The sequence below is a fragment of the Vidua chalybeata genome, chromosome 2, assembly GCF_026979565.1.
Source record: "Vidua chalybeata isolate OUT-0048 chromosome 2, bVidCha1 merged haplotype, whole genome shotgun sequence".
Taxonomy (NCBI): domain Eukaryota; kingdom Metazoa; phylum Chordata; class Aves; order Passeriformes; family Viduidae; genus Vidua; species Vidua chalybeata.
Genome location: NC_071531.1, coordinates 26,209,729 through 26,234,718, shown reverse-complemented (window position 1 = coordinate 26,234,718; position 24,990 = coordinate 26,209,729). Strand labels below are relative to the sequence as shown.

The 24,990-nt window shown below is 40.8% G+C and overlaps 2 protein-coding genes across 2 annotated transcripts in view; one reads left to right on the top strand and one right to left on the bottom strand.

Annotated features, from left to right (window-relative positions):
* GAS6 (growth arrest specific 6) overlaps positions 1 to 19,259 on the top strand; it is a 40,540-nt gene extending 21,281 nt beyond the window's left edge. Inside the window, exons 6-15 of the mRNA XM_053936464.1 lie at positions 619 to 738; positions 2,733 to 2,858; positions 4,084 to 4,205; positions 4,315 to 4,433; positions 4,826 to 5,015; positions 10,352 to 10,516; positions 12,041 to 12,209; positions 14,110 to 14,282; positions 15,068 to 15,293; positions 18,679 to 19,259. Of these exons, the coding sequence (XP_053792439.1) occupies positions 619 to 738; positions 2,733 to 2,858; positions 4,084 to 4,205; positions 4,315 to 4,433; positions 4,826 to 5,015; positions 10,352 to 10,516; positions 12,041 to 12,209; positions 14,110 to 14,282; positions 15,068 to 15,293; positions 18,679 to 18,830 (1,562 nt within the window). The 3' untranslated portion in view covers positions 18,831 to 19,259. The remainder of the gene's footprint in view (positions 1 to 618; positions 739 to 2,732; positions 2,859 to 4,083; positions 4,206 to 4,314; positions 4,434 to 4,825; positions 5,016 to 10,351; positions 10,517 to 12,040; positions 12,210 to 14,109; positions 14,283 to 15,067; positions 15,294 to 18,678) is intronic.
* Positions 19,260 to 23,102: 3,843 nt separating this feature from the next.
* TMEM255B (transmembrane protein 255B) overlaps positions 23,103 to 24,990 on the bottom strand; it is a 66,555-nt gene continuing 64,667 nt past the window's right edge. Inside the window, exon 9 of the mRNA XM_053935068.1 lies at positions 23,103 to 23,764. Within this exon, the coding sequence (XP_053791043.1) occupies positions 23,597 to 23,764 (168 nt within the window). The 3' untranslated portion in view covers positions 23,103 to 23,596. The remainder of the gene's footprint in view (positions 23,765 to 24,990) is intronic.

Here is a 24,990-nt window from a genome sequence, read left to right as displayed (position 1 = left end):
AGCTGACTCTGGAGTCCCATAGACAAGCAGGACATAATAAGCAGGTAGGGTAGACTGAAGGTGAAACTCAGGCTCTGCTGGATTTTACAGGCTTTTGCTGCCCATTTCTGTGGGGCACAGTTAAGCTCATAAATGTTCGGCAGGTGTGAACTTGGAACTTCCTGTGTTCTCACAAGTTCTGTAATAGTAACAATATAGTGTTCCTTTTTTATTTAAGATTCTGTCCTGAACTTACTGGCTATAGCATAATTTTAGTACTTAGTTATGATAAAAAATACATAACTAGTTTGCTTCTGCAAACAAGCTTCTTTGCCTCCACAGTGACTAAAGATACTTTTATGCATTCTCAGAGCTGTGAAGGAGATACTACTCAGTTACAGATCCTTCTCTCTCTGTTCTTTTTTTTTTTTTTTTTTTTAAGTTAAACAAACTTGAGCTTATACGCATGAAGTGTTTGAATGAAATCTTTGAAATCTTTGTGCTTTTTGTTATCACTGCGTTGCATCTGTAATACTGTTTCTTGTTTGGTCTTTCTCCTTCCCAACGCCTATTGCACTGTGACCCTGTAGATTATTTACAGATGTGAAAATCTGACTGTGACGCTTTCTTCTGATGTAGATATTGATGAATGCACACTGCAGAATGGCGGCTGTAACCAGCTCTGCCTCAACAAGCTAGGCAGCTACCGGTGCTCATGCTACAGTGGTTATGCTCTTAAAGACAGCAAAATATGTGAAGGTAAGCTTTGCTGGGACTCTCAGTTTGCTTCAGGGGGTTGCTTCATGACTTGTGTCTGTATTTTGGAGAGCTGGGTTGCCCTGAGCAGTTCTGGTCTGCTCCTTAGCCCAGCAGAAATTTGCTGGTAGCTCCCCTTAGCTTGACCCCACTGGGGCTGTGCTGGTTGCTCCTACATGCCTGGGCTTGTCAGCAGTTGGACCTTGATACTCTCAAGAGCATAACACAGGCATGATTCACAGAGGATTTGTGGCTTGGATTGTGCTAAATTGGTTTAGTTGATCAATCCTCATATCCTGACATTGAGAGGAGGAAGTGTTGGCCAGATTTGTTGTTATGATTCTTTCCAGACTCACAGTGTTGTAGTATGTGAACCATTTGTTTTTCTTTTGTGTGTTTCTTATTTTATTTTTTTTAGATTTGTATGTGTGCAGCAGCTTATGAATTTGGATAGATAGAGAAGGCTAAATTCACTGCAACTCAATATTAATAGGTGTAGAAAGGCCCTAGTGAAGTTTGGCAGCTATTTTACATACCAGCTAAGAGCAGAAAATGAGGACCTGAAGTTTCTGATTGAACCTGCCTAATGAATTTACATAACCAAAACTTAAGCAACTGAGATTTTAAAAGTGTTAAGAGACTGCATGCTGAGACAAACTCAATAACTCAGCAACAGGTGGCTGTTAGTTACATTCATCTTATGAAAAAACAGGTATATATCTGTTAGAGATGGATGTGATGACATACTTCTAAACAATTTGCATACATGATATGATCAACTTATTAATGCTACCAGCAAAAAGAAAAAGAGCAAGATTTTGTTTCTATGTCCTAAATGACTGTATAGATTACATGGTATCTGTTCCGAATGGGAGGAGCAACTTAGAAGAGCCAGCTTCACTTTTGAATTGTCCTCTAGTGCCAGTCAGCATGGACAGGTGGATGGCGAAGGGCTCACATATTGTGTTTGTTTGCTGTGCATGTACATTTGTTCCAAAACCTAGTACTGTCTCCTAGAGCACTGTGAGCACTACTATATAAGCATTCTGTAGCTTCAACATGTGAACTTCCAGCTGCTGAGATTACTGTCAGGTGTGGTTATTGATAGCTCAGATTTAACACTGCATTTTGACTTTCTAAATATTTGTTCCTGTCATCATGGGCATACACACAAAAGTTCCCTCGTCTTCATTTGTAGGCTAAGCTACATAGGATACTCAGCCAGTTCACTCATACATGGGAAAATCAACAAGAGTAATGAGTAATTGTAGTTTTAACACATACTAGAAAGCAAAAGTAAATATTAAACTCTCGGTATACTGCAAATGTTTTGTCAACACCGGGATTCTGCAGGGTATTAGTTAACATGTGAGGAAAACAATCAGGTTTTTTTATGGACTTCCAGTTCCAGTTCATTGCCCGCCCTTATGGCAAAACCCCACATCTCTCTGGTATGGCTTGTTCTCTGTGACAAATTGGAGTGCTTCAATTCTCCCTTGCCTCTACAAACCAGCAGATTTAGATATTAGCTTTGTAAATATGAAAATGTATTTTTTACCTGTCTGAGGACACAGAGCAAAATTCTCTGAAGTGCTACAGGATGAGTGTTCCTTCAGTGTTTTGGTAAAATTCATGCTGCTGCTCCTAAGTTTCTGCCTGTTGCTTTTTTAAACCTGCAGTTTCAGGCCCCTGATTGGAGAGAGTGGGGCTTTTTGGTTTTGTGGTAGTTGTTTTGTTCTGCAGTTTTTCTCCTGGTTCACTTTGCATTGCTTTTTCCAACAGTGGTTAATGGCTTAAGGTAAAAAAGACCAACTGATTTTTGAAGCCTGAAGTCACTTCTTATAGCTAGCTAACCCTAAAAGTGAATTCTTAAAGATAGTGGTTTTTTTCAGTTTCCAAAGTTATGCAGGGATCTCCTTGCCCTAAGCTCACTCTATGTGAACAGTGAAGTGATTATACTCCTCTGAAGTTGTGTTGTTTAATTGCTTGTTTTGCAGATATAGATGAATGCACAGCATCAGCAGACATCTGTGGAGAAGCTCATTGTAAAAATTTAATTAGCTCATATGAATGTCTTTGCGATGCAGGCTACAAGTACGATGACGTGAGAAAAACTTGTCAGGGTAAGTGCAAGAAATGTGTTAGCATTTATTATATAATTTAAATCTGTAGAACCCCAGAAATTTAGTTTCAGGCTTCAGTAAAAGCTTTTATTGCTTTTTAAATCTTGCTTGCACACTGGAGTTCTGTTCCCTTTCCCTAGTTAGGAGTGAGTTTGCAGCTTGTGGTCACCTTTGAGTTCATCGAGCTTGCTGTCATCTTTGAGTTCAGTGAGTTTGCAGTCATCTTTGATGACTTGTATCAAGCTGTATGAGCCAAAGTACTGAGATTTCTTGAAATTTTAACAAGTGCAAGATCTGGTGAAAGCTCAGAAGCATCTGTGCATGTTGCCGTCTCTCTTCATAGGACAAGAAAAGTTACAAAGCAGTAGCTCTTTTTTCAAAACCTGTCTTGTGGCATTACTCTGAACTAGGAACTTAATATGTACTGGAAGCATGCACAGCTCTGCTGGCTACACTGCTGCAAGCTTTCTCAACAGAGTAAGTTTTGGAAGTATTCCAAAACCAGCATTGTTCCCTGCCCTTTGTCTAAGTTAACGTAATGACTCAAATCACACTCCAACCAGTCCTGTTGGGCTTTAAGTGTTAAACTATGCCTGAAGAGATCCCTGTGGGCTGTCACAGTTTGCTTTCCTGCATTTGTTTGTGAAGAAGATAAAAAATAGTGGAAGAAAAAAAGAAAACAGTGAATGAGAAACTCAGGTTTTATATGCAGTCCCTGACTGCAAGGAGCAGAAGCCAGTCACTACAGGCATAGCAGAAGGGGCCTGAAGGGAGGAAGTCTTGTCTAGAAGTTACAGCCCAGGGCTCTGTTCCAGCAGACAACTAGTTGAGTTCTGCTTCCAGCCTTCCCACTGACTTGCTATGTATCTTTGGGCAGCTGGAATCTGTCTGTGAAAATAGATTTCACAGAATAAGATGAGTTGGAAGGGACCCACAAGGATCCAAGGATAGAATCGAACTCCCAGGCCGGCACAGCACCATCCCCAACAGTCACACCATGTGCCCAAGACCATTGTCCAAATGCTTCTTGAGCTCTGTCAGGCTTGGTGCTGTGACCACCTCCCTGGGGAGCCTGTTCCAGTGTTCAACCCCCCTCTGGGTGTAAAACCTTTTTCTAATATCCAACCTAAACCTCCCCTGACACAACTTCAGGCCATTCCCTCAGTTCTGCCATGTCTAAACAAACTCAGTGTTTTTATCTCTCTTCTTTGCTGGTCTTGTGTAGATATAGATGAATGTGAAGAAAAGCTCTGTGAACAGACCTGTGTCAACTCACCAGGGAGTTACACTTGTCATTGTGATGGCAGAGGGGGGGTGAAACTTTCCCAGGACATGAATACATGTGAGGTATGTCAGTGTTCATTGCTGTAACTGCAAACAGACCTTTACAGCACTCTCTGATTCTCTTTCTGCTGTGTGAGGGCAATAAGCACTCAGAAATGTGTTTTGATTATAGAACATCATACCATGTGTGCCTTTTGCTGTTGGAAGGAGTATTAAATCCTTGCACCTGGGGAGGATGTTCAGCGGCACTCCTGTTATCAGGCTGCGCTTCAAAAGGAAACAACTGACGAGGTGAGGATAATTTAGAATGGCAGTGAAATGCTCTAACTGGCTTTGATGCATGCAAGGGAGTTGTTACAATAATAATTGACCCTACCGCCATCATTATTTGCTTGGATTATGATGTCCTGTTAGGCTAAACATTACCTAAACCAGCAATTAAGAAAGGTAGCCTTGACCACAGAGCTGTTAGGACAATTACTGAAATATAGTATTGTATTCTTTATTCTTGATGATGTTTTAAAAGCTGTACTCACATCTTAAGGCTTTCAGGAGTGCATTAAAAGCTAGTATATTTTAATAGAGCTTTAGAGCTGCTAGAATTGATGCTATCTGTATGGAAAATACTCTGTGGTTTTTGAACTCTGCATAACTAATTTATTTCTTGGCACCTGTGTGGTCAGACTTGTGGCTGAGTTCGACTTTAGAACCTTTGATCCTGAAGGTATCCTTTTCTTTGCTGGAGGCCATCAAGACAGCACATGGATAGTGTTGGCTTTGCGCAAAGGACGGCTAGAGCTGCAGCTGAAATACAACGGAATCGGCCGCGTGACCAGCACCGGGCCACTTATCAACCATGGCATGTGGCAAACGGTGAGTCCAGGCCCCTGAGGTCTCACTCCTTCTTGGCCTGTTTGGGATGTACTCATCAAGTGCAGATAGACTTTGTGTATTCGTGGGAAAATGCTTTCCCAACCTATCTATCCAGTAAATGCATGCCAGTATATCATGCATTCCAAGGTGAAAATATTTTTCCTAATAAATTGAATTATACTTTACATCCATTGCAATATACACTGCATCTCTTAATTTGCACAACCAGAGCAACCACTTGCACAAACTTGCATTTTGAGATGCAGTAGGGCTAAGATGACTTCACATCAGCTCAAGAAGATGCCCCCTAGCTGAGGGCTAGAAGTAAGAGGGAAGGAACTCTGTATCTGTTCTTTTAAGAAAGTTTCCAAGTGTGTTTGGTGTGGGGGGATCGTTGCTTTTGTTTATTCATTCATTTGTTTAGTCACAGGCCTTTCTCACAAATCTCTTATGCTACAGTATACTTTTAATAAAGTCTTCAGGCCTGTTTATATACAAAATAAACTGTTTCCCTTGTAAAGATATTGGGGTCTACTATAGCATCAGAGAATTCAAAAAAATGTTGGAAGAGACATCTAAAACCATGAAGTCCAACTGTCGACCTAGCACTACTGCTGTAAACCCTAAAGCATCTTTTTATTGATACCATAATCCCAGCAATCTCATGAGATTGTAAGGATTCTAAAGGTTCGTGTTCTTGGCACTCTCACAGAACATTGACTGGTGATTTTGGGAGCGTTATGGTTATTGCCATTTGTGCCAGGATCATCCTGCAGTATGATCTACACTAGATGAGCAGTTTATACATGCTTTCTCACTTCTGCCTTTTCCTCTCCTTTCATTTTTTCTTACTTAATTAGTTCTTTAAAATTGATGTGCCTTTTGGGGAGTGGGTGGGAAGTTCTCAGCTAACTCACATATGAGACAAATGCAAATACTGGTAATTGTGAATCATTTTCTGGTTTACATTTTTTAGTATATAAAAGCTGAAAATTATACATTAAAGAAATAAGGAAGATGGGAAAAAGTTGTTTCTAATTAATAACTGAAGAAGTCCTTGAATACATTCACTATCAACCACTGACATTTGGTAATGTTTCCAGCAGAAGAGGTGATTTTTGGTTCGGTTCCTTTAATGACAGTGAAAAAATTTTAGATTCCAAATGGAGAACTATAAAGGTTCAGTGAAGGTGTAGATAAAATGTGTGACATGCTGTATCTTTACATATAGCAATAGCTTCAAGCCAGTACTTACTGAATTTTATGGTAAGAGTTGTCCTGCTAATTTGAAATATGACAATTGTAATTGCCTGCAAAGAGAGGATGGTGACAGAAGATGTGAAAAACAGAGTGGATGCCACTGGGGTGACTTGGGAGTCACAAAAATCAGCAGTTGTCAAGCTAATTAATTTAATAGTGGAGCTAACATACTTGCTAAGTGCCTGACCTCATTATGAGATAATTACAAACTACCCCATATTAGTTTGAGGGGGACACAGCTATAATGTCTTTTCTTTCTTCAGGGAGAGAAAGCAGTGTGATGAAAATGTCATGTTTAGGTAAGAATTAAATGTCTCCTGCCAGCTATCAGTGTCAGGGCTCTTATCCCCAGGTATCATCCTACCAAGAAATTGCCTGGCTGAGTGGCTGCAGCAATGCACCCTGCGCATTTTCTGAGGAGTTGTGTAAATCCCTCAGAAATCCTTCCTCAAGGCTTTTTGGGACAGTAAAGACCAAGCTGTGGGTGCTGTGTGGGGCAGATGGGCAGGACCCACACTGATGGGGTGGAGGCAGAGGTGTCCCTGCAGCCAGGACATCACCCTGTGTGTGTGGGCCGAGCAGGGCTGGGCAGCTGCCAGAGGCATAGCTAGCATGACACGAGTGGAGGACAGAGCATCATGCAGTGCTGCCACAGGAATGGACCTGGAGCAGGTCAATGGCCATAATTCTGGTGACTGTCTCCCAAAGTGAAACAGTGCAGTGCTGATACTGCCCCAAAGCAGAAGGATTTACCCACAGATGAACAGCAGCAGGAGGAAGGAGCCTTTAGTCTCTTGTCTTCCTATTTTACACCTTTGAGACCTGAAACCTTGCCTGGTTTGCTGGGGGGCTGTTGATTTCTCCTTTCTCGGCTGTATTTTCTTATCTCTTGCTTTCACCCTAGAGATACTTGGCTCTCTTCTCCTTGACATCTAGTGTCACACACCTCTAAATACTATTTAATCTATATGGCTGAGTGATACAACTGTAAATATGTTCCTACATTTTATCCCCTCCCGCATTTTTCCATTTTTCTCTCTCTGGCATGGTTTTTAATTTAGGAAATCCTGTTTAAGGATTTCTTTTTACTGTCTCCTATTATAAAATATGTAGCCACACATTTCATTTTGAGCATGGACTTGTGTGTACTTTGCAGCTTCACTTCCTCTGAAACACAACCTCAACAGTCTTCAGATGTCACAGTCCAGGCTCAAGTGCAGTTGTGAGCTTTAGTCTGGATTTCAGTATGCACAGAATCAAGCCCTTAGTTTCAGTTAGATCTTAACCAGAGGACTTTGGGTATTGGAACGAACTTTATATGGATTGTGAGAAAAAAGCAATTTTACAATTTAAGTTTCTGCAGATGGAAAAACAGTGAGTATTTAAAAGCAAAAGATATGAAAAAGCACCAGCAATGTTCTCATCTCTTGAGCAAAGTTGCATACTTTCACTGAAATACGATGCTATTTTCAAAACTTCAGGCCAGTATTTCTACCTAGGTATTTTCTCTGGTGTTAATGCTTCCTAAAATATTTTGAAATGAGCATTGAACCAGCATTGAAAACGCAAACAAGCAACCTCAGGAAAGACTTTTAATGTGGTTATTTGTGTGCAATCCAGCTGGATGAAGTGGCACGTATGAAATTATGATAGTAAGGAATGCATTTGCCTTCTGTTTGTTTTGCATTTCTAAAAACAGTCCTCATTTTGTCTTATTTTCAGTGTTCAGTTTAGTCCTGCTCTGAGGACACAGTCTGGTTAGCAAAAATAATAATTTACCTGCACTGTTAAATGTCAGGGCTGAAAGTTAAGCAATCACAAGATTGGTATTTGGTTTGAACCCTGCAGCTGACTATAGGTCTGTCCCTTTTCAGTGCTGTCCACCTGCTTTTTAGCAAACAGTGGACAGGCTGGCTATGTGCTATGAGCTATCCAGGACATGAATCCAAAACACAAAGCTGACTGCCCTTATGCATAAGCGTATGGGAACTCTTAGCTATGAGAACTGTCCTCCTGAATGTCCCTAAGCCATAGTGGCAGGCAGCAAGTAGCTTCTCCTTGCCACAAGAGTAGGGAATTGAGCAGGATGCTAACTACTGAAATGCTTCCTCTTTTAGTTTATATGTGATGTTGGTGCACCAGCAATTAAGCTTTGACTATAAGAAGCAGGAGCTTAAACAGCCAGAGGGCATTGTAAAGTAGGCAGAATGTAATTTCCTAAACTGGAATCCATTGAGAATTCTCGCAGGGATTAACATCTTCTCTTATCGAAGTTTCCATTGATTTGTGTTTGCTTGTATTAAAGATCAGATGCAGCTAAGAACTCAGAATTTTTTTTTTATTATTTTTATGTTATTACTTGCTATACAATCTAATAAAATTTTAGAGGGCCCTGAATTCTGGTGGCCCTGTAAGTAGCAGTATTTCTTCACAGTAAGGGCACTGCTGCAGCCAGCTTTTCCCAATTCCCATTTGCTCTGTATCTGCCCAGTGTCTGTGCCAGGAGCAGGGAGATGGTCTGTGCCAGCTCTGTGTGGCACTCCACAGCCCGGAGCATTAGGGCAGTGGTGACCATGACAGGCAGAGGTGTCTGTGTGAGGACAGCCTGTGTAGCTCAGCCAGCTGGGCTGAGACTGCCATGACCTATGGGCTTATGTTCCCCCACACTGCATGGGCTTCACAGCCATCCAATACTCAAAAAAAGCCTGTTTGACACTGGCCTGTGTGTCTCCATGAAATACAGTCTGGAGATGTAGGTGCTACTTCAAACAAGCAAGCTGCAGACGAATAAATCCATGTCCAGTAGGATGTGGCACAGAGCAAGACGCCAGGTGGAAACAGTGTTGTAGCAATATAAACCAGATTGTATTCACGAAAGAAGAAAAAAGGTTCATGAGAAGAAGAAAGCCTGTGAATAATCTTTTATACTATCAAATTCACTTAATCTTCATTACTGAAGACTGCAATCCAAAGGGAGTGCCCAGGTACGAACCTGCTCAACCCTGTCCTCCTTCATGTTACAGCCACAGAGCAAGAACTCAGAATGGCTGATAAGAGCAATTTTGGGACTGCTAGTCAAAACACAGAGAGAAAGATGCTCAGGACCTGACCTGCTAGCAGGGAGAGGGAAGGACATGTCTAAACATTCTCTGAAATAGATAATTGGCTCTGTACAGCAGCTCACCAATAGAAGCAGCATCTGGGTGTCCCAGGGAACAGAGCTGTACAGATGAAGAGTGAGTAGGTGGAGTATCTGTCATAGAGTGGGTAGAAGATTATGAAATAGTGGAGGTGTGTTCCTTTCTTCTTTACAGAAGGATTGGGACTGTCTTCTGCTACAGCCACAGAACACCCCACTGGTAGCAGGACCCATGTACCAAGGCAGCAGAATCTTGGCTGCTGGTCAGTCTGGTGCATCAGCTTTGGGCTTCACCTTCTCTCCTTCCATAGAAGCTCTGTGCAGCCTGGTCATAATCAAAATGATGATTTTTTTTTTTTTTATTTCAGTGATAATAGCTTTTCAGAGACATGGAGAATGCTTTTTTGAAAGAAAAGTTATTGCCTATTACACATTTATATTGCCCTCTCAAAAATTCTATTCTGTGTTGTGCTTTTTGCAGAGGTTGATATTAAAAGACTGGGTCTGAGAGGCTTCTGTGTTATCTTATACTGATCCAACAAAAGACATCTTGTTTGTCCTTTCACAAGAAAAGACACCTTGTTTGTCCTTTCACATGCAGTTGCAATAGGAAGTTTCTCTTTGATAACTCATTATTGCATTTATATTTTGCATAAAGCAACCTACAAAGGTAATGTATTTAATCCATTCACATTTTTCTGTAGCTGTTTTGAAGTTAGATGGACTGTCTTCACCATAAAGATTAATCACAGACTGCTTTCTAGAGTAGATTTACATATAAAGGTGGAATGTAACTTAAAAGGTGAACAAAGAGGTTTGGGGACTGAAAATATTTCCTTATCTTGGGGATTTCACTGGGGTCTGTCCTGTAGCTGAGATTGCAGATACTAAGTTATATTCATACTTAATAACTCAATTTGGAATTTTACTTTTTCAGATCTCTGTTGAGGAACTTGAACAAAATTTGATTATAAAGGTCAACAGGGATGCAGTTATGAAAATAGCTGTCTCAGGAAACCTGTTTACACTAGACAAGGGAGTGTATCAGCTGAATTTGACAGTAGGAGGCATTCCTTTCAAAACAAAGGACCTTATTCTACCGGTAAGTATAGCATGATAACTTGTGTTCCTTTGCGTGCCTGAAGGGCTTGATTTCATCTTCTCTCAGGGTAATGTAGGTCCTTCCTGAGAGCTGTTCAACCTGCCCTGAAACAGGTGGAATTATCACCTTCTGGATACAGCTTTCTGTCCATTGACTATAGCAGGAGCCTAAGCCAGTAGCAAACTTGAGAGTCCAGATTTTTTGATTGGTAAGTTTGGGTGAGATGTATCCCACCTGCAGAGTTAGGGCACAGCTAAACTGGAGCACATGACAAAATTCACAGTGGTGATGCTGGCTTGGAGAGCAGGAGTGGCCTGGGGGAGGGGTCAGTGGGCACGCTGCTGTGTGAGGGTGCCACTGTGCCAACTAAGACTGGAACCAACGTCAGGGGCACCCTTTGTGCTGTGACCAAAGTTTGTTCTTCACGTGTTACAAATCACAATTTGCTGCATGTGTTTGCTGTGTCATTGTAGTGAGACCAAAGGAGAAACAGGAGCTTACTTTTCTTTATTTCCTCCCAATTGAAGTAGATACAGCATATGAATAAAAATTAAGGCAGTCCTTGGGTAAGATTGGACGATTGCTGTGTTTCTGGAATAGGTGCTGCTCAGGCTGGTTTGAATGTCTACCACAAGCAGAGTTGGCACCTTGAAATCCAAATTTGCATCTCTTTATTACTGAATGAGGTGACAAGCTTGTGGCTCTGTGACTGGGAGTGCAGCAGCTGAGCCTCACAGCTTCTATGCCTCACAAAAAGTCATTCAAGGCCACTGCTTGTCAGAAACAGTAAGCCCAAGGTGTAGTCAGAACCTAGGATTGAGAGCCAGAAACTCCTCAGGTTTTTATCCTGGCTCAGACACTTAATTCTGTCTCTCCTTTACTTAATTGGGGTAGTGGTGCTGATTTAGAGGCTTTGCAAGGAGCCTTCTCTTTACAGACTGACTCACATTTTAATGCTGACATTAGGTACAGGATAGCCTAACTAGAAGCTGGAAGGAATAAGGTGTGTACAGAGTGGTGTGCTGGGCTTGTGGTGCAGGCACCCCTCCTTGAGCCAGAACCCAAAAACTTATACTGTGATCAGCTCCAATATCTGGCTGTTTGAAATGACAAAAAAGATTGGGATTTTCAGCCTTAAGTTAGTCTCCAGCATTTGCAATGCTAAATGAATTATGGAGCTTTGGCTACAGAGCTTTAGAAATAAGTTTAGAAATAAGTATTAATGATGGGCAACACATAGAGGAGCTTACAGAATCAATACAGCCAAATCAGCACTTGCACTAGCTAGTGCTCTTCTGGCCTATGGAGATGAGCTGAGCTCAGGGGAGTTTCCTGGGGAAATACTGACCACTCACTTGCTTGGGGTTGCAGGATTGGGGTTGCTGCCTATTGGTTTGCATGTACATAACATGTCAAATTTATTTCTACTCTTTAGTGTCATAATATAACTCAGTATTCCTTTGCACATAATTCCTCTTCACTGAACAATTGTTTGAGGCATAAGACACTGCTTTATCTTCCCAGATAAACCCTCGGCTGGATGGTTGCATGCGGGCATGGAACTGGCTGAATGGGGAGGACATATCCATCCAAGAGACCATAAAGATGAATGAAAAGATGCAGTGCTTTGCTGTAGCAGGACGAGGGTCTTTCTATCCTGGCCGAGGTTTTGCTGTGTTTAATCTTACTTACAGTAAGTAGGCTGGGATTTTTTATTTCTGACCTGTTGTCCTGCCATTAACCATACCTGGTTAATAAACAGTGTAAAACTTTGGTGTATGCCAGACTCACTGTTGATCGATGCAGAAAAGATTAAACTTGTGGTTCTTAGTGAAGGAAGGCCTATAAATCATAGTTCGAGCCAGTGCAAATATGCCCAGCAGGGATTAGGTTATTTCTGTGTAGCTCCAGTAATACATTTCACACCCAGACTGGCTCCAGCTCATCCTCAGCCTTAGAGGCTTTACATCTCTCTGACAGCAGCTTAGGTGTTTCCATTCCTTACCACTGTTTTCTGCTCAACAGGGAGACCTGCAAGCCATACTGCTGTATCCTGAGGTTATAATAGAAAGAAAAATTAATATTGTCTATTTTCTTGGATTCACTTTTAATCATGGGGTGTCGTTACTTACACTTGGGACTATGCACTAAGCATATCTCTGATAGAATCCAATGAAATTGGCACAGAGTAATGCATATAATAAATAGATATTAATAATATTAATAAATATACAATAATATTATAAATAAATAAATAAATAATATTGATAAATAGATATAATAAACAGAGTAATACAAATAATATTTTATTATTTATGTATATGTATAATTATTGTTATACAAATAATAAAAACAGGTTTCAAATCAAACTTGTCCATACTAATGTAGCACTCAGAAAGGCACCTTTTATTGTTCTATATTATTGTGTTTGCTTATCTGTGTAATCAACTATCAGTATTTCTGAACCCACACAAATGCTAACCATCTATTTCAGTGTAGTGTGTAAGTCCTGCTCTGTAGGAGCCACCTGTTCAGTGTTATGTGGATTTTTCTGCTGTGCCATGGTAAATTAGGGAGTATCAGGTGTCTGTCGTATTACTTAGTACATGGATTCAAAAGTTGCAAAATAAAGACAAGGCAGCATCTAAAGTGCAGGTGAAGTGCAGATGACAGCCAAGATAAGGCCTCAGCACTTACTTTTTTTTCCCAAACAGTTATTGGGATTTTTTTTTGTTTGGTTTTTTTTTGTTGTTGTTTTGGGTTTTTTTTTTTTTTTTTTTTTTTTTTTTGTTTTTTTTTTTTGTTTTTTTTTTGGTGTTTTGTTTTTTTTTTTGTTTGGTTTTTTTTTTTTGTTTTGTTTTGTTTTTTTTTTTTTTGCTTTGCAGTGCTTTTTTTGCTTTGCAGTGTTAAGCTCTATAAAGAATGGATTATTGTATTTCAAGATGTGGTGAGCTAGCAAAGTTAATAGTCCTGTGAAGGGAGGTTGCAGGAGCAGGTTGAGATCTTTCTTTGCAGCCTGCATTACCTTTTAAATTATTAGGGCACTAAGGGAGTAAGAAGATACCAGGAAGTTTAATTCAGGGTTCAACGGGTGAAATAAAACATGACACACTTCTGAGAGATCAGTGATCAGGAAGAGTTTGAGTAGGTGATGGCTGTAGTATGCTTTTACAATTTTTGAGTTTAATACAAGCTTTCATAGAAATGTTTCCTGTGTGTCAAATTTCAACTCAGATTTCTCAATGATCTTTGGACAGACTGATAAAAAAAATTGGTTTTTGATTGACCTATCTTGCAGCAGTTCTTTGAATGTGTCAGATTGGCAGCCATGGGAATTTGACTAAGTCTTTGTGGAAAAAAGCTTTATGTTATCCTTTGACATTCTGAAAAGCAGCAGAATGCATAAGGTAGCAAGGGGAAACTGATGCCATTTTCTTTCCAATTTTATGTTCAGGTGCTTTGGAATGATTTTTTTTTAAATTTAAAAAATGTGGCAGTCCCTCCAGAAGCTCATCTGCCTATGCTCTTCTCTAGGGAGAAATTGAACAGCTTACCCATTTGACACATTGTCCAATGAATTTCTTTTTCTGCAGTGCAACCTTCTTCTGGAAATGAAACCAAGACAAATTGGGAAATTGAAGTAAATGCTGTAATTCAACCAGCAACAGATACTGGTGTGCTGTTTGCCCTAGTTATGGAAGAAGCATCTGTCCCTTTATCCCTATCTCTGATTGACTATCACTCCACAAAGAAACTGAAGCAACAGGTACAAACAAGTATTTTTGTAGAGAAGTTTCCTTGCTGTTTCCTGGTAACTGGAGGTCAATTTCAGAAACAGTTGCCAGGTCTGCTGCCTGCCTCATTATTTGTCCCACCTGTTCAGAGCATGGTCTGAAACAACAGTGCTTGCCTGAAGTTCTGCCTCTTACAGGTGTGTGTCAGATGCTAATAGGGAGCTCTCTGCAAATGTGGTCTAGATAAAAGATAAAACTGTTCTCTTGAATGCAGGCATATTTTATTTTCTAGCACAGAAACGGTTTAGTGCCATAAACCAGGGATTTCCATCCTTGCTTATCAGTAACTGGCCCAAAGGAGCCAAGAGACAGGCTTTAGGTGTGGGAAAGCTACTGGGAAAAGCCAGTTATGGTGGAGTGTTGAAGCTACTATTTAATGGCATTCATAACAAAGGGCTAAATTCTGGCATTCCACAAGGGTAAACCATTTCACTAAATGCCATGAGCCAATTTTCATTTATAGTACAGCAGCTCCAGTTTGTCCCCAGTGCAATATAATGGCTTCTGCAAGACTCACTAAGAACTCTCCCTGAGAAAACATGGTTTCAAGAATTAGTCCCACTGGTTCATTGTTTTTGCATCTATGCAAATGAGCTCAGAACACAATCAGCAATAGTAATAAGCCAAATTCTCTGAAGGCTCTGCAAAATATTTGTAATAAACGGCACATTGGGCTTATCCTGGTTCTGGCTAAGTGTAGCTAGGTATTTTTCTGCTCATTGCCTGTTTTTCTTTCTTTCTTTCCCATGCTGTTCAGTTTATCATCGTGGCCCTGGAGAACACAGTTGTGTCCAGACTGGCAATAAATCTCTGTGATAAAAAGGAGCACTCTGTAGACGTCCTCCTCAAGAAAGATCACTTATCCCTGAGGGTAGATGGGGTAGCAGGAGAGAGTGAACTAAGCATCTCTGAGTTGGAGGATAGTCTGTCCATCTTGGAGAGCTCTTTGCAGTCAACGAAGACATATGTGGGAGGATTGCCAGGTGAGCCTCCAGTTTTGTACCATGGACCACAGACTTCCAACTTGCTTTGCTGAGCTGGGAGTCAGGAAAACGGTTTCTGTTCAAGCTGTGGGAGTCCTTCTCTGATTCTGCTTGAGCAGGCTTTGTCTGCAATGGATCTGGGGTTGCACTTTCCTTGAATGATTGTGTCCTTCTGAGGGCAGCTGGAGGCAAAAATAGAAAAAGGAGGTTTTGCTTGTTCAGCAATAGGAATGATTTAATCTGAAGGATTGCTGTAAACTGGGTTATTATCTTAAACCTGGTAAAATCCATAGGAGCTGGACTGCAGTGCTTCATTAATGTAATGAACCTGTGGGAGCATTCCTTGAGGGGAGTACTAGGGCCTCAAGGTGTTTTGCCTGAAACTGGAGAAGCCCAGCATGGTGATCCTCCCTGGCTGATGCTCTCTTTAAACTGATCACAGCACGACACAGTTAACTGACTGCCTCCCAGCAGAGCTCATGTAGGGCACAACCAAGGGGTTAACACAGTGTATAGTTTCTCTGGTTTTTCAGCAACAACAGGGTTTCTTCTGGGAGGTCAGTTTGCTCCTCTCTTCTGAACCTGTAAGATCAAACTTTGATCTGAATCGTGAATTTTGGCCAAGTTTGGGAGTTTGCTTCTTGTTCTGCCTGAACAAGTTTATCAGTGCCTTCTGCTGAGGAGTGCTATTAAAGGAACACTTATGTCTCTGATGCACAGGATGCCAACAGCTAAGCAGAATCTTGCCCTTACTTGCCCAAGCATGGGAGAGGTACAAATGTTGGCCTCTTGTTGGTGCTGAAGGAGTCAGGCTGGAACAGGGTGGCTGAGGTGCCACATGGTGCACATAGGACACATGATGAGGCTGTCCCCACCATGAGCAAGAGTTTACAGAGGATTTATGCTGATGAGACAAATGGCTCCCAGTCACACCTGAAAGGGGGAGGCCACATATTCTGGAACATTCACACAGTGGCAGGAACAAGGATGAAATCCCAAACGTGGCATTTTCTATTCTCAGATTGAATTATCTAAGCTGGCCATTGCACAGGCTAGAGAGGTTGCCTGCTTTCTTTTAAGCTGCTCTCAGATGCACAGTGGAGACTTCCACAGCTCAGAAAATCATCCCATTCTGTCACTGTCCCAGGTTCTCTGTGGTTGTTTAGACTATCTGTGCTGGGTGCAGCACTGGTTTTAATTTGCCAGAGCTAAGGGTGAGATACCATGGCTGTGGCAGCTCAGACTCAGCTGGCTGCTGTAGGTTTAGCTACTATCCCCCTTTGATCTGTTGTGCTTAGCAACAGGAATTTCTGCCAGCACTCTGCTTTTGTCATTGAGAGGAACCCAGTGCTTGCATGAGAAACCCTGTCACTTGCCAAATAAATAAACATTTCAGCACTTCAGTTGGATTAATCACTCTGGGTTAAGTAACAATACCAAATGGTCAGATCTAAGTGAGTTTGGCTCATTCAGATTTTGAAAACATTACGTAGTTTTTAGTTTTTCCATGCTTCCATACCCTGTGGAAAAAACAGTATAGTGGTCAAACTCCACGTCTTTATTCTGTTTGCCACAAATAAAGAAAGACTTCTGGATCCAAATATGTATTAAGTCTGATCCTAAGCACGGCTAATGTTGCAAATGTGAAAGAAATACTACTTAGAGTTTCAACAGATAAGATGGAACATGTAGACGTTAATTACATTTTCTATAGGCTTTTCAATTCTGGTAAATCCTAAATTATGTAATTTATGTAACGCATATGTGATTTTTCAGAAAATATGCATTCCACTAGGTGAAGGAACCTTTAAACTGGGCTTCCAAATCTTTACATGACCACATTTTGGACAGATCCATTTCTAGTCATAACAGAAAATGAAATATTTCACATAATTTACAACTACAACACTATGAAAAAAACTAATTTTTTTTTAATCTCTTACATACCCATCTGAAAGCCCACACTGGCTTTTAGTCAGCCCTGTGGCACATGTAACAGCAATCTGCTTGACTCCTTAGATGAGTCTTCAAGTTGTTAAGTCACAACTTCAACTCCTTCTGACTCAAAATTTAGTTTACATTCATGTAAGGTATTACAACAGAGATGCTGCATTCCTTTAGCAGACTTTGCAGATAAACTTTGCTAAATGGGAAGGAATGGGAAATAGATAACATCACTAAATAAAGCAACTACCGAGAAATGGTAGGTAGCTCTCCCCCAGGAAGCTGAAGAGATTTATAATATTTCTTTGTGGCTTACAGATCTCCTACAAATGTTCTCTCTCCCACTCAGTCCTAGATTCTGTCTGAGCCATGTCTGATCACATCAGTCCTGCATATCTCCAGGCAGAACACTTTAAATTTCATATAATCTTGGGTCAACAGGACAACCTATTGTTCAAGTTGTCCTTGCTTCGATGTAAAGATAAGTGATTTATTTAGCTACCTGAATCACTGTGAAGTTAAATATTCTTTGAGACGTTCATTATTTTCCGTTGTGCAACCAGTTTGATTGGGTCAGCTTTGGGTTGTAAATAAAATAAAGACCTTTGGGGAAAGGTAGAGGACAGAGCTCATGTAGATTTTCTTGTTGTTATGTTACTGTGTTGGCTTTTTGTTTGTTTATGGTCAGTGTGTATTACAGAAGTTAGTAGTAAGATTGACTAACTTCCTCTAGTCTATTGGATTGTACTTAGTGTTTTCTTCCTTGCCATCTGTTTTCTGCCTCTGGTAAACTGATTAAAAGAAAATCACCAGTGGGTCTCCACAGTAAAAATTAGTCTCATTAGTCTGAACAATTCAACTGATGCATTCCAGCACCTTGCTAATGAAGGCCAGCAACCTTCCTGTGCTCATACACAGCAAAATTGTGGTAAAGATGAGTCCAGGAAGTGGTAGAGGCAGCATATGGGAAGTCCTTTTCTGTCATAAAGTTCTTCCTATGATCTTTTGGAAGCTATTTTGAAGAGAAAGGGCATTAGAGGAAGGTCTAACATCTCCACCAATAACAAAGCAGAGAGTTTGGAGATGGAGAGGGGGAAACCATGGGGATGTGTGAACACATTGTGCCACTGCAGTGAAGCCTTGCTGCTGTGCAGCACAAGGTTCCATGGTTTCATCTGGTCTGGAGGCCTTGCAGAGACACAGAGCAGCTGAGGAAGGGTTCAGCCTGGGAGAAGGGCTTTTGTGCACCAGAACAGATGGTGTTTTCCTCACGTCTGGGATTGTGCTCTTGCCTTCTGGCAAGGGGGCAGGGGGAGGTAGAAACACCCGCATGGAAGGAGGTGAGCTTGAATTCATTGAAGCAATAGCCATCTGAGCCTAGGCAGGGCAGGTATTTATTTAAAGGCAGCTGTCAGAAATATTTATCTCCCCTTTCCAACAGACGTTCCTGTCACTTCCACTCCAGTCACCGCGTCCTACCACGGCTGCATGACCCTCAAACTGAGCAACACAGCACTGGACTTAGATGAGGCTCTCTACAAGCACAGTGACATCACCTCACATTCCTGTCCTCCAGTCCAGGAGGGTCAGTAGGTACCACTGCAATGCGAAAGTTTTATACTCAGAAACTTTCAGTGCTTTTCTTTTTTTAAAAGATATAAATTATTCAGATCTACCGCACTGCGAGTATAGTTTCTCTTAAACACTGAAGTTATGTAGAAGCTACTGATCCTTATGTCAGATTAATTATTGAAATACTCTTTGCTTTGAGGTTTAAAGGTTGTAATATATTTGTAAATAGTTCAGAAGACTAATATTAAATACATCAAAAGTACAGAATGTACTGAAAGTGAATACTATCTTTAGACTGTAAGAGACAGTTTAATCTGTAATGTGGGAAACCTGGTAATATATGAGTGTGTACTGGAAGAAAAATAATAATTCTGTATTATTTTTTATTACCAAACACTGCTTCTGATTTGCAAAATATGAGAGAATAAAATATTTACATACAATTTTTAATTTACCTGTACTGAGGTTATTCTATATTCTGATATTTGGAGACAGTGACGCAGACTATGCCTGATGTGGAGGTTACACTGGGAGAGGGTGGAGGGAAGGGCTGCCCTTTTTTTTTTCTTTTTGGAGGTTGAGGGTTGGGGGTTTATATGCTTTCATCAGTATTTCATATCTTCTTAGCTGCAGAGCAAATGGTGGCTGCTATTCTTACTGCTGGAGCTTCTCTTCTTCTCTTTCTGGGTACCACAGAAAAAAGACTCAGAAAAAAGTTGTGACCTTTAGAAAAACTCTTGGTCAACAGAAAATGGAAAATGAAGTTGGGTCAGCAGGAAATATTTAAAAGAAAAGACTCAATAAGTTGGAAGCCATACAGTTTTTATGTCAATAGCTGCTGGAGTAAATGATGAGGTGTTGAGAATTGGGGAATATTATCTGGTGATGACATATTTTTGCTGCTGCATTTTTATGTTGGCTCATTCACTGTGAGCCTCGTGGGAGCAGAGAGGCTTGAGCTGTGAGAGTTAGCCAGGCTGAACTGCATGAGGTGAGAATATCCCTGGGGGTTTATGCAGGAAAAGTTTTAGAGCCATAAAGTGTGTTCAACTTTTCAGCTATCCTTCTTTGCCTAGCTTGTCTTGAGTCACTTAAATCTTGTTTTATTTGGTCTTTGTCTTGAATCAAATTAATAAACTGAGTAATATTGGTATATGCTGTGGTGCAAAATCCAAATACTGAATGGGTAAGGTTACATGATCCTTCAGAGGATTAGCATGAAAAAGGTCTAATTCTACAAGGTCTTTTATAAATTATTCTTGGTCAGTCATGTTATGTTTTCCCTAAGCAGATAAGGAGATGACGCATTAGTCTAATAATCCTTATGTGTGGCAACATCTGTGACCAAACTGTGAAGATAAACACTCCCAGAGGAAAAGAGTAAAGAAGGGGAAGACTATTCCAAGCCTATTTTCTGGCAGGGCTCTCTGTTTTATTTAGCAGAGAAGAGGAAGGTACTCTGTTAGCCATTAGACAAGGCATCAAAGCATTTTATCATGAGCAAATCAATCAGCAGCAATGCAGCAGGGCAGAAAAGAACAGAACTTTATCACTTTCAACCAAGGACCTACTGTCAGGTCTGAGCAGACAGAAGTTTGAAAGGAAATTTCCCACTAGACAGTAATAATTTACTGGCAGGATACATGGATAGGAAAACCCAGGAGTTCTCTGTTTTTGCTTTTTTGTAGTTGAGCAAGGGAAACCACCTTGTTCCTGAAAGTACTTTATGTTACTACTGATGACTCTGGATCAATTTGTGATCCAGTATGGGCTGTAGTTTGTGCTGGAAACAATGTTGATAACTCCGGGATGTTTTAGCCATTGCTGAGGAGGGCTTGCACAGTGTCAAGACCTTTTCTGTGGTCTTGTGAGGGGGCTGGGGGTGCACAAGGAGCTGGGAGGGGACAGAGCCAAACAGCTGATCCCAAGTGACCAGAGGTATATCCCACACCATATGGCCTCATGATCAGCACTTAAAGCTGGGGGAAAAAAGGGGAAGGGGAGGGACATTTAGAGTGATGGTCTTTTTCTTCCCAAGTCACTGTTCCACGTGATGTTGCCCAGATTTCCTGGAGATGTCTGAACACCTGCCTGCTCACGGGAAGTGGCAGATGAATTCCTTGCTCTGCTTTGCTGGTGTGTGTGGCTTTTGCTTTACCTATTAAACTGTCTCTATCTCAGCCCATGAGTCTTCTCACTTTTACCCCTCTGATTCTCTCCCCAATCCCAGCAAGGGAGAATGAGTGAGCGGCTGCCTGGGCTGGGCTGCCGCTGAGGTTCAACCACAAAAATCTCCCATCTTTTAAACTTGGAGTGACTCCACTGAAAAAAAATACAGACTCAGAAGACACCTATTTTTAAACCAAGAAGATTAAACAAGATCTGCTTTACTTTGTTCTTTTCAAATGAAACAATCTAGCAAAATAGTTTCATGTCTGGTATTTTGATAAAATCTCTGTGGTAGTCCCCAAAAAACTACCATGTGGCATAAATGAATCACAAACATGTCTAATCTTTGTGTTAATGTGACACTATTTATGAGGCCAGAATTATTTTGGGTCCTGGAAACGTGAATCCTGTGGTACATTATGGTACTCTGCAGTTCCATACTCAATGTCATGTGTACAAGAGCATTTAATTTTCTAATTCAGAGCAGAAATAGCTCCTGAACTTTGCATATATGTGCATATATGTGAAGATATTTTGCACAGACCACAAGGCACCTGACTCAAAAGGTGGACTAGAAGAGAAACTCAGAGTTTCTCAGTCTGGAAAATGACAGAAGAGGCAGGTGGGTGGGGGGGAGGCAGGGTGTAAAGGTGAACTTTTTTAATACCCTACCCCAGTACCACACTGGATAAAGATTTGGAGGAAGAGGTAGCTGCAATAAGCATTCCTTCATTCATTCTCAGTCACTTGCTTCAACCCAAGAGAAACATGGATTTCATCCTTGTTCAGATAGTTTAGGTGTTCAGCCCAAAGGGATCAAGTCTGTTTATTTTGAGTCCTTAAAATAAACCCAGGTGGTTCTCCTGGTAGTATTCATAGCAAGTAAAAAGAACTAAATGTATAGCTTCACTTATTTCATAATCAGAGTGACTGTGCTTTTCACAGCATGTACTTGTACAAGAACTAAGCATTTTGGATGCATTAAATTAATGTTTAAAAAAACCCAAATGGTCTTTTCTCTGACTTCTGTTTTTCTGAGACATGTTCATATAACTCACCTTGACAACAATACACATAAAGCATTTCATCACTGATCACTGGCCTAAAACGTTGCATCTCAGAAAAACCTTAATTGAAAAAAAGGTGGCTTTTATGGTCCATATAAATTAATCTCGCTTCTTATGTGTATCAGTACTGAATCTGCTTTTTATACATAGAGGTAAAACACATGAATTAACAGATATTTCTTGGAAATTGCAAAGTATTATGCAAAAGAATGATCACTCTTTTTTTTCCATTTAAGCAGGTCTGATGGTGTCACTTCCTTTCAAAGGAAACTGTCATGTAAGCTGGTTTTATTTAGTTTTTTTCAATGTCTTCGTAATACAGAGCAGCTCCTTAAAATGTTAATGAGAAATACCTTCCATTCCCTGATTTACTCTTTGGCATTTCAGGAAATTTCTAGAGCTTCATTGCTGTCTAGACTGTAAGATCTATGGAGCAAGCAGCACCAACACCATTCCTGCAGGAGCAAAATGCAGTGAAGGGATGCATTTTAGATGGGTTTTCATGCTGGTTGTAAGTACCCCTGTCCCAAAATATGGCAGGTGTTCACCAAACGGAATCCCACTGTGGTGCACAGTGAGGAGGCAGGGTGCAGACAATAGGAACATGGCTCTTTTCCTGTCAGTGGCAGGTATTGTTGCTTAGCCTTTGGAGAAAATAAATAAATTAAAAAATAATTAGGCCCCTTCATTCACTCTGTTTCAGTCATTGTGAAATACCTGCATTAGGTCTTGGATTAACTTAAAAATAAATAAGAGGCATCTAACCTAAAATGGTTTTGGTAGTTGTGGTCTTTTGACTAGAAAGGAATTAATTTGAACACTAAAGTGTAGCCTAAAATACACATCTGGAAATGGTATTTTTAGTGCATTAACATGACATTTTACTATTCAGACTAGACTGGCACAAAGTTCAGCTAAAACAGTCCCAACAGTCCCTTTCTATCTGAAGCCTGAAAAGAGAAACTATTTGGTAGGGTACTTCTTCCTCTTCTTTTGTTTTCCTTTCCTTCCAAATACACACAGCCTTAGGTATAGTATAAATATACACAGTGAACTTTATTGTAAAATAATTGCCACACTTTATTGGTACAACACTTTCACCAGAAGAGTTATTAAATACTACAAGCAAACAAACTCTTGCTACCCAAAATTATTGACTCTGGGAGCTCCTGGCTACCCACTCAGACAACACAGGCTAAAACCCCTCAATATTGGTTCATGAAAGCAGAACACATATCTGGAGTGTTTTTTTTCATTTTTCCTCTTGAAGAAAATCTATTCTGCAGTGGACTGAAAGGGAAACATCTCATGCTTGCCATAGCCAGAAAGTTCTGCTACATCTGACTGCAGGCACACTGAGTGGTGATGTGCCTGCCCTTACAGCTCCAGGGCTCTGCCCTGCTCACAGGGAGATGTGGGTAAAAGCAGAGTGGCAGTAACACATTCTGTGCTGGCCTCCTTTGGGAAGTCTAGTGCCTGCACAGCACAGTTTCCAGAGGTTTCTTTAAAACAAAATAAAAGCCTACCAGCTACTAAAATAAATTCTTTGTTCTATGGTGCATATGGTGGAGGCTTTTCTCCAGGCAAGCAGTAAGTTGGTGTATAAATGGCTGGAGCATTTGGGGGAAGACCATAGCTGGAGCTGGACTGAGATGGAGGCTGAGTTTCTTCTGATAAAGAAATGTCAGTAGATGATGTTCCTGGAAAATTGCTGGCAGGCTGTATCAGACAAAGAAAAATAACTTCTTCAGTAAATGATTACAACCCCATTGCAGCTTTGTGTTGTTTGCCATGTGTTACATAAACGATTAAATTTCTCATGCATTGCAGCACAACATTAACTTTAGTTCTAAAGCACCTGCTTAAGTATAGCAATGATGGTGTCTAGTGAAACAAGAGATTCCATCTGTAACCCAAGTCATTTTTAATAGACATTGTGCAGACAGCTAGGCAATACAGCAGAACAGGAATTTCTGCAGGAAAACATGCTTGGCTTCCTGGGCGAGGCACAGCACCTGACTGACTGATTAGATTACGTGTAGCTGTTCCTTTCCTGGCCTCACTGTGAAATTTAAATTACCTCAGATGTAATTAATCTCAGTTATAATACTTGCATAAATATTTGCCAAATGCAGATTCCTCTTAAGAGAAAATTTTATAGGTAGGCACATGTCTCCCTCTTTGGCAGTCAGGTATGATGGGACTTTGCCTGAAAAAGGCACAATAAATAAATAGAGCTTGGAAACCCTGAGCTTAATGAACCCTGCTTCAGGAACAAGCAGGGTTCATTAAAACAAAAGAATGCATGTAGGGAATATATTCAGGACAAAATCCTACTACTGCTTTAAACAAAGTTTTGTCACTGATTTCAAGAGGGTGAGGATTTTACTCCTCCTCTCATGTGCCAGCATGTGCCAGTCTATGGGCTTCAGCTGAAGACTTGGGCTCAGCTCCGCTCACTTTCAGACTTTAAAGTGAACTTAAAGTGCCTGGAATTTAAAAACAAGATAAAGTAATCATGGATCTTTTTCAAGGGAAATTAAAAATCCGGGCAAGTGATGTTCCCTGATGCTAAAAAAAAAAATGAATAGCCACAATTTAGAAGGCCAGGGCCAGGGCTGGCCCTTGGACAATGGCATCTCAGAGCTGTCCAGGGCTGGCAGACCCCATGCCAAGGTGTTTGCTTCCTCATGGGGCTCCATGTGAGCAGGGGCTGCTGCCCTGGGTCAAACCCTCCTGGCAAGGAGAATGTTGTCCCACATTTGTACCACACGGTGACTTAGTGAGTGAGAATGGGGACATCCCAACAGGAAGGCTTATTTATGCCCTTTAACTCTCTGAGGCAGTGCAGGTGCACTGACAGACCTGCTAGACACTTCACCTCCAAACGTAGGTGTTGTGGTTTTGAGTTGGCTTGGGGTTTTATTTATTTCGGAGTTGTTGCT